Source organism: Salvelinus fontinalis, chromosome 12, assembly GCF_029448725.1.
Source record: "Salvelinus fontinalis isolate EN_2023a chromosome 12, ASM2944872v1, whole genome shotgun sequence".
NCBI lineage: Eukaryota > Metazoa > Chordata > Actinopteri > Salmoniformes > Salmonidae > Salvelinus > Salvelinus fontinalis.
Genome location: NC_074676.1, coordinates 45612040 through 45621778, shown reverse-complemented (window position 1 = coordinate 45621778; position 9739 = coordinate 45612040). Strand labels below are relative to the sequence as shown.

Below are 9739 nucleotides of genomic sequence, written 5' to 3'. Positions count from 1 at the left end.
CTCCTCTTGATGAAAGATTGAGGCGAAGGGATGGTACAGCTAAAAGAAATCTAGCCTTGGCAGCTATCTTTAGAATTTGAAAGGAAATGTAGAAACATACACTTGAAGGGGAGAGTGAGGTTGTTAGACAGCAAGTATACCTCTAATGGTCTAACCACAGGGTAACCACGGTTTACAACCCCTTGAAATGCTCCTGCCTATGCACAACATGTCTCTAATTGCAGCTGTCCCGAACTACTCGCTACTTCTCCCTTCCTCACTCTCTCTCTTTTTCTATTCCTCTTCAATCCCTCGCTGTCTGCTCTCTTTCTCTCTATCTGCTCGCACTTTCTATCTGCACTCTCACTCTCTATCTCCATCTGCTCTCTCTCTCCCTCGATCTGCTCTCTCTCTCTATCTGCTCTCTCTCTGCTCTCTCTATCTGCTCTCTCTCTCACTCTATCTATCTGCTCTCTATCTATCTGCTCTCTCTCTATCTCTATCTGCTCTCTCTCCCTCTATCTGCTCTCTCTTTCTATCTTCTCTCTCTCTATCTATCTATCTATCTATCTGCTCTCTATCTATCTGCTCTCTCCATATGCTCTCTCTATCTGCTCTCTCTATATCAGTTCTCTCTCTACCTACTCTCTTTCTATCTGCTCTCTATCTATCAGGTTTCTATCTATCTGCTCTCTCTCTAGCTGCTCGCTCTAACTGCCATCTCTATCTGCTCTCTCTCTCTCTATCTGCTCTCTCTCTTTATCTGCTCTCTCTATCTATCTATCTGCTCTCGGGACAATCTATCTGCTCTCTATCTGCTCTCTCTCTCAATCTGCTCTCTCTATCTGCTCTCTCTCTCTATCTTCTCTCTCTCTAGCTATCTATCTGCTCGCTCTCTCTGCTCTCTCTCTCTATCTTCTCTCTCTCTCTAGATCTGCTCTCTCTCTATCTGCTCTCTCTCTCTAGATCTGCTCTCTCTCGATCTGCTCTCCCTCTCTTTAGATCTGCTCTCTCTATTTATCTGCTCTCTCTCTAGCTGCTCTCTCTCTCTCTCTATCTGCTCTCTCTCTATCTGCTCTCTCTCTATCTGCTCTCTCTCTAGCTGCCCTCTCTCTTTCTCCATCTTCTCACTCAGTCTATCTTCTCTCTATCTATCTGCTCTCTATCAGCTCTCTCTCTATCTGCTCTCTCGCTCTGTCATCTCTCTATCTGCTCTCTCTCTAGCTGCCCTCTCTATCTGCTCTCTCGTTCTGTCATCTTTCTATCTGCTCACTCTCTCTATCTGCTCTCTCTCTAGCTGCCCTCTCTATCCATCTGCTCTCTCTATATCTGCTCTCTCTCTACCTGATCGCTATCTAACTGCTCTCTATCTGCTCTCTCTCTGCTCTCTATCTGCTCTCTCGCTGTTCTCTATCTGCTCTCTCTCTCTCTGCTCCCTGCTCTCTTTGTCTGCTGTCTTAATCTTCTCTCTATATAAATATGCTCTCTCTATCTATCTGCATTCTCTCTATCTGCTCTCTCCAAATAGTCTCCCTCTATCTGCTCATTTAACTTGGAATCAAATGATCAATCTCACAATAACATTTTCCCAGTTGATCAAACTTCATTTTGTTTTCATGTAATTTATCTTATTTTTGTTACAAAACATGTACAGGCTGTTTAGAACAACAACAAAAATACAATATCCAATTTTATATGCTTTTTTTTGTTTTTATAATCATTAATTCATTTACTGAATCCTCTCGGAACACCTTTTGGAATCCTCTTGGAATCCTCTTGGATCCTCTTGGAACTCCTCTTGGAATCCTCTTGGAATCCTCCCGGAATCCTCTCGGAATCCTCTCGGAATCCTCTCGGAATCCTCTCGGAATCCTCTTGGAATCCTCTTGGAATCCTCTTGGAACTCCTCTTGGAATCCTCTTTGAACTCCTCTTTGAACTCCTCTTGGAATCCTCTTGGAATCCTTTTCATCATTCTTTAGAATGAGTCCACAGTTCAAATGGCCTGTTTGTCCAAGTGGGGAGAGAAATAAATACAGTGGGTGGAAGTAGAGAAATTAAACTCGAGTTTTTTGGATTAATTTAACATCCAGATAAATGTAAAAAGAAAGTTACGTGTGTCTGCTCTATTGTGGATGCATATAGTGTATATTTCCAAACATTTTGTATTTCAATAAAATAAAAAACATGAACAGTTTGTCCACAGAATAAAGCGTAACTGTTTCCCATATAATTGTTGCTCCTTGTCACTGTTCAGTTCATGCGCTAATTCTCCACAGTGGGGATATAGCTGAAGCTGCATTGTACAGTATGTGTGTGTAACTTGTTACACTCTCGCATTCATAAACACACACACACAAACACACTCAACACACAAAAGGCCGGTATGTTGCCACAGTCCTCGCCGAGCTCCCCGACATCACAGAAAGAGTCCAACAGGAAGTACTTAGCTCTGACCAGCCAACAAGAAGTACTAAACTCTGACCAGCCAAACAGGAAGTACTATCTTGAAACACAAACCCCAATAACTATGGAACAGAAAATCTAAATGGAGGGCTGATAAAAACAAATAGACAACAATTATTATAGTAGGACAGACACAGTTGATGAGGCATATGAGCCAATGTTCTCCCCTACGTCTTAGAAAGAGGTCTGTCGGAGACTTTTTAGGCCAAACTAGTGCGGCCATCTCAGATGCTCTCATTTGACCTCTGGTGATCTTCTGACCTTTCACCCTTTACACTTCTCTTCCACGTCCTTCTCAGTGGCCTTGTTTATAATAATACACCTTCAATATGAAGATGGGGAATAACACACACACACACACACACACACACACACACACACACAAGTTGTAGCATGGGAAGGATTTCATCTATCGTGTCCAAACACTTCATTTTTTTGCGTGTGAACGCTTGTTCACTTTTTCAGCTTTTTTCTGTATTTTTAAACTCAAACAATGTTCGTCCACTTCCAACTTTAATGTCTGTCAGGGGGGCTGTCCGACAGATGTTAGGGTCAAGGTTCAAGGTTCAAGGAGATGGGTTTTCACAGGAGGATGACCAAGTTCAGGATACAAGGAGATGGGTGGGGTGGGAAGGGGTTGAGTCCCAGCCATCCTCACGAAAACACACGCGCGCATGCAAACGATCACCCCACACTGGACCAAGTGAGGCACACATGGGATTATGGGTTTCCGTTTCTTCTCTTTAGAAACTGTTTTTTTTTTTTTTTTACAAAAATCATTCAGCTAAACCTTGTCAAAACGTGGGACTAATAACGTAGAACACAACAGGAAACATTGGCGTGGAAGACAGAAGAAGAAGCAACAACGTCTAGTCCCTTCGAGGCACTGCAAGCCAGGTTTGTCTTCATCTGATTGGCTGAGATGGTCAGGCAGCTAGGGTTTCCCGTTTGCTCTCTCTGGCACAGTTCCTCTCCTTCCTGTCCTGTCTCTCTGGTTGGTCCATCTCAGACCTGGACAGGCAGTGTTTGGTTCATCTGTAGTCTCATGTCCTGAATGCTGCCTAGAATCTTCTTCTGGTGGCCTGCCAATGTCACTCCTATCCGAAGAAGATCTCTGAGTAGAGTGAAGAAGAGAGAGAGGGAGGGAGAGGTGGGTCAGACATAAACAGTAATAGAATCATAAGTCATAGTCTTGAAGATGTTATGCTGTATCAAACATTAAGACATAGGCTTCCCAATAGGCTTCCCACTAGGCTTCCCACTAGGCTTCCCAATAGGCTTCCCACTAGGCTTCCCACTAGGCTTCCCACTAGGCTTCCCACTAGGCTTCCCAATAGGCTTCTCAATAGGCTTCCCAAAAGGCTTCCCAAAAGGCTTCCCAATAGGCTTCCCAAAAGGCTTCCCAATAGGCTTCCCAATAGGCTTCCCAATAGGCTTCCCAATAGGCTTCCCAATAGGCTTCCCGAAATGTTTACATTAGAGGACATACAGTTGGACCCTGCGGGAACAGTGGAAGATGAACAGGTCTCTGTGTACACTAATACAATGACTTCCTAAGGTCATGACAACAAAATGGTGACACTCCTCAGTGCACCGATACCTGGGCCAGATGTAACATACTTCAATATCCTGGCAGGTGGACGAGAGGGGGGGGTTAATGGGGAGGGGAGGGGAGGTTAATGTTTAAACAGTGATTTCCGCTACTGTGGGCCAACACTAAAACCTGTCTACCAGTCAGCCAGACGGTCAGTCAGTTAGTTATTAATAAGGAACCAAGGAGAGGATGTCCTTCATCAGTCATTCCTGCAGCAGACTGTCAGTCGGCGAGTCAACCACTCTGTCAGCGAGTCAACCACTCAGTCGGCGAGTCAACCACTCAGTCGGCGAGTCAACCACTCTGTCAGCGAGTCAACTAGTCAGACAACGAGTCAATCAGTCTTTCAGCGAGTCAACTAGTCAGACAACGAGTCAAATAGTCAGACAACGAGTCAACCAGTCAGTCGGCGAGTCAACTACTCAGTCAGTGATTCAACGAGTCCGTCAGCGAGTCAACCAGTCAGTCAGTGAGTCAACTACTCTGTCAGCGAGTCAACCAGTCAGTCAGCGAGTCAACCAGTCAGTCAGCGAGTCAACCACTCTGTCAGCGAGTCAACCAGTCAGTCAGCGAGTCAACCAGTCAGTCAGCGAGTCAACTACTCAGTCGGCGAGTCAACCACTCTGTCAGCGAGTCAACTAGTCAGACAACGAGTCAAATAGTCAGACAACGAGTCAACCAGTCAGTCGGCGAGTCAACTACTCTGTCAGCGAGTCAACTACTCAGTCAGTGAGTCAACCAGTCCGTCAGCGAGTCAACCAGTCAGTCGGCGAGTCAACTACTCTGTCAGCGAGTCAACCAGTCCGTCAGCGAGTCAACCAGTCAGTCAGCGAGTCAACTACTCAGTCAGTGATTCAACGAGTCCGTCAGCGAGTCAACCAGTCAGTCAGCGAGTCAACTACTCAGTCAGTGAGTCAACGAGTCCGTCAGCGAGTCAACCAGTCAGTCAGCGAGTCAACTACTCAGTCAGCGAGTCAACGAGTCTGTCAGCGAGTCAACCAGTCCGTCAGCGGGTCAACTACTCAGTCAGTGAGTCAACTAGTCCGTCAGCGAGTCAACCAGTCCGTCAGCGGGTCAACTACTCAGTCAGTGAGTCAACGAGTCCGTCAGCGGGTCAACCACTCAGTCTGTAGCTAATCCCTTAATGATATAATAGACTAGTGTGACAGTCAGTGAGTCAACTGGTTGGTCATTTCATGGTGAATCATTTAGTCTACACAGTCAGTGAGTCAACTGGTTGGTCATTTCATGGTGAATCATTTAGTCTACACAGTCAGTGAGTCAACTGGTTGGTCATTTCACGGTGAATCATTTAGTCTACACATTCAGTGAGTCAACTGGTTGGTCATTTCATGGTGAATCATTTAGTCTACACAGTCAGTGAGTGAAGTGGTTGGTCATTTCATGGTGAATCATTTAGTCTACACAGTCAGTGATGGCAAAGCAATCTTGAAAGACAAGACTCAAAGAGAACAGTCAGCAATCCATCATTTGAATCAATCAATCGCAGTCGCCCATGTTGACTTGTCTTAACAGTCTTCTAAACGGTCTGTTTCTCTAAGGCTGCGTTTAGACAGGCAGCCAAATACAGATCCCCCCCCTAATTGGTCTTTTGACCATTCAGGTCAGCTCTGAAAAACATCTAATTGTCTGTTTCGTAGTTGAACAGAGGACATGGAGCATTCACTCCTAAATGTGAGATGCAATGGGAGGAAATATGAAAATGCTGACACTCATACAGAAGCCTTATTAAAGAACAGTTGAAGAATGCCTGTTCTGAAAAAAAGCTGCACCTGTTTGGCCGGCGTCAGTCAGACGGTGTAATCTAATCGTCTCAGTGATGTTGGTTTAACTCAAAAAGGCCTCATGTACCGGATTGTTAGGAAGAATATCACAAGGACTCTCTTTTCCCTCTATTTCGTTTTGTTTTCCCAATGCCGATAACGAAGGAAAGAGCAAACCACGGTCGACGTCTGGAGGAACGATTAGCGAACAACGAGGACCCTTGCGCCGGTCTGCATACTCTCCACTCACACAGACAAAGACACGCACACACACACACAGACACACACAAACTCCATCTCTTTCACAGACACTATGCCCTCTGCTTGTCTGCACGTTTCCGTCGTCCTCTCCATTTGCAAACACACACACACACACAGTCTCAAAAATAGAGCACTGTCCATGGCAGCAATTTCGCATAAATAAATTGTGTTTTTGTTCCCTTCGCAATCCCTCATCACTCCAGCGACGGAGGATAAAATGATGATAAATGAACCACCATTAGAGGAATTACTAGCCATTATGGGTAGGAGAGGGAGCCACTGTACAGCACACCTGTCAGCCTGACAAATTGAAACAAATCACCTCCACATCCATCCCCTTATTATCCACCTAACGAGGATGATATATTAATCATTATTATCCTAATTCCTTTATTTGATCATAACTGACCCTATTTCCATGACCTCTTTGACACACATTTCCTGTTACATAAATAGCGTGCCAACCTGGCTCTGAAATCAGGGTTGTGTTCATTAGGCCTTAAGTGGAAGAAAACAGACTGAAACAGGGGAGGGACTACCAGGACTTGTACAATGAGAAACTTTTCATTTGAATTTTTTATCGTAAAAAAAATTGTTTTCATAACGTTGCATTCTTTTACGAATGCGATCGAATTCTGGGTCAACTATACGTCCTTAGTGCTGAAAGGGATGGTGTCGTGAGGTAACGTGCACTAGGGAGGAAGAGTACGTTGCACCCTTCCTGTTATGTTGTGTCTGCTCCAGAATGGAGCCCTTTTATTGGTCCCTTCCTGATTACCTATTACTTTAAACCCTCTGCGATTGGTCCTTGCTACACTCCATTAATTCTCTCCAGGAAGAGGAAGAGCCTCTAGAAGTTGTGCTTTTTCTTGTCTTGTATTGTCACTCAGGGTCAAGCTCTGGAGTAGTGTCATCTTATCCCTGATGGTCTCTCACTCAAATCACAGTGAACACAGTGGAAACTACAGCCTTGGGTTAGGGTCAGTGGAAACTACAGCCTTGGGTTAGGGTCAGTGAAAACTAGAGCCTTGGGTTAGGGTCAGTGGAAACTACAGCCTTGGGTTAGGGTCAGTGGAAACTACAGCCTTGGGTTAGGGTCAGTGGAAACTACAGCCTTGGGTTAGGGTCAGTGGAAACTACAGCCTTGGGTTAGGGTCAGTGGAAACTACAGCCTTGTGTTAGGGTCAGTGGAAACTACAGCCTTGGGTTAGGGTCAGTGGAAACTACAGCCTTGGGTTAGGGTCAGTGGAAACTACAGCCTTGGGTTAGGGTCAGTGGAAACTACAGCCTTGGGTTAGGGTCAGTGGAAACTACAGCCTTGGGTTAGGGTCAGTGGAAACTACAGTCTTGGGTTAGGGTCAGGGAACACTACAGCCTCCATTATGTACCACAATTCGAAGTGTATCAGGAATTTCTCTGAAACCAACTCTGACCTAATTTACACTGCAGACAGCCAACCAGATTTCCACCCCCCCCCCCCCCCGAACCAATAACTCTACTGTCTGTCCGTGACAATGACCCCGTTTGACCTCAACTATCTGAATCGACTTTTTCTTCACTCACTCTGCTGTCATTTGGGCCACGAGGTCGAAGGAGGCAAATCCGGCGTTGAGGAAATTGTCACCGTAGCGGCTCATCTTGATTGCGTCCAGCCAGTCTCCCACGGTGGTGAAGGTGGTGTAGTCAGGGACACATCGGTCGAGCAGGGGCTGCGACGCCCTACAGGGGGAGACAAAAGAGAGAAAGAGGGTTAAGGTCACGCCTCGCCTCCACCATCAACGGAACATCACCCCCCAAAACGCCACCTCGCTCTCCCTCTCGCCCCCGTCGCTGCCCCTGTAGGGTGAAAGGTCAAGTGTCCCTGCCGCCCGACGTAACCGTTGGAGACTGGCTTGGAGGCTCGGAGACGTTGGCGCAAACAACACAATTGGCGTGTGTTCTATTTGGCGTGACGACCAAAGCAACACAATATGGCAGAGGTGGAAAAACATCCCCTCAATAGTCTCCCAGACGTCATGGAGATGCTTGCGTAATATCAACATGTGTGTATGTGCGTGTGTGTGCCTGTGTGCGTGTACGTATACAGCGGTTAAAACCCATTGAGGCCCTCAGATTCTCTAAAAACCCAACCACCCCCTAATTGATGTCACAGATAGGGGGCTACATTGCCATTTATATAAACAGCAGTGGAGGTTCGAGAAGGAAGAACGAGTGCGAGGGTGAATGAAGGGGGGGGGTAAGAAAAGGACAGGAAGAAACAGGGGAGTAGAAAGAGGACCGCTTTTCTCTCTCTCTTTCCTCTCTCTCTCTGTCCGTTCTCTGCTCTGTTGATCCTTGTCGTTTGATGGCATTAGATTCATAGGGGGGGGGGGGGGGGTGAAGAAAAGAGAGAGTGCAAGTTATTAAAAGTGGCTACAGAGGCTCCATTGAAGGGGTGAGTGCTGCAGATGGATAGAAGGAGTGAAGTTTAATAAGACCTGTGCTTTAGGGCCCAGAGGGTTGGGGCTAGCTGCCATTAACCCCCAGACATAGTTCCCTCTTAATAGACCATTGTTAGCCACTCTCTGAAGCCTTGCGTTGAAGGGGAAGCTGTCTAGCCTGGTCTTTCCAACTCCTTAAGGTCGTTGGAAAGGTCTGGGACCAGGCTAGAAGTTTTTCTACTGGGAGAGGCCGCTAAGATGTAGTATGTCTGATGTTATGAGGGGCACACATCTGAGCGGAAACACCTCAACTGGTGTTTCCTCAAGGTTTTTGGTCACCTGTTTCCTATTGGAAGACCGTTTTCGTTAGCTGTTTCCTATTGGAAGACGGTTTTTGGTTACCTCTTTTCCTATTGGAAAACTGTTTCGGAACCTGTTTCCTATTGGAAGACCGTTTTTGGTTACCTGTTTCCTATTTGGTAAACTGTTTGTCTTCAGTGTGAGTTGTGAGACACACACGCACGCACGCACGCACGCACGCACACACACACACACACACACACACACACACACACACACACACACACACACACACACACACACACACACACACACACACACACACACACACACCAGTGGAGGCTCCTCAGAGGAGGAAGGGGGGACCATTCTACTATTTCATAAAATAAGTTCTTATTTTTAGATAAAACTATACTAAATATGTTCACGTCATCAAATAACTGTTTTGCAATGAAGGTCTACAGTCGCCTCAACAGCACTCTGTAGGGTAGCACCATGGTTTAGCCCGGAGGACAGCTATTTTCCGTCCTTCTCTGGGTACATTGAATTCAATACAAAACCTAGGAGGCTCATGGTTCTCACCCCCTTCCATAGTCTTACACAGTAATTATGACAACTTCTGGGGGATGTCCTACACAGGAGGTTAGTGGTACCTAATTGGGGAGGATAGGCTTGTGGTAATGGCTGGAGCGGGATTTATTGAAGAAAAAAAATTAACAGTTTTGAGCAAATTTATTTCAAAGAAAGTAAGGAGAAGCAGCATAGAGAGAGAGAGAAGGATAACCATTTTTGATGTATTTTTTCTTTTAGTTTCACTTTGCTAATGCAGCTACTCAACAACATGACTCAAACAGAGAGGAATAATATTTCTGTTAGCTAGCTGGCTATCCAACACTCCAATTCTTTAAAGTCAACGTAAGCTTTCGGTTTTATTAA

At 45.8% G+C, this 9739-nt stretch overlaps 1 protein-coding gene across 12 annotated transcripts in view; it reads right to left on the bottom strand.

Moving 5' to 3' along the window:
- Positions 1-1585: 1585 nt before the first annotated feature.
- LOC129867492 (ephrin type-B receptor 3-like) overlaps positions 1586-9739 on the bottom strand; it is a 120536-nt gene continuing 112382 nt past the window's right edge. For all 12 annotated transcript variants that reach the window (XM_055940935.1, XM_055940939.1, XM_055940938.1 and 9 more), the window contains 2 exons: positions 7647-7802; positions 1586-3558 (listed from right to left, as the gene is read on the bottom strand). In XM_055940935.1, coding sequence (XP_055796910.1) covers positions 3450-3558; positions 7647-7802 — 265 coding nt within the window. In that variant the 3' untranslated portion in view covers positions 1586-3449. The remainder of the gene's footprint in view (positions 3559-7646; positions 7803-9739) is intronic.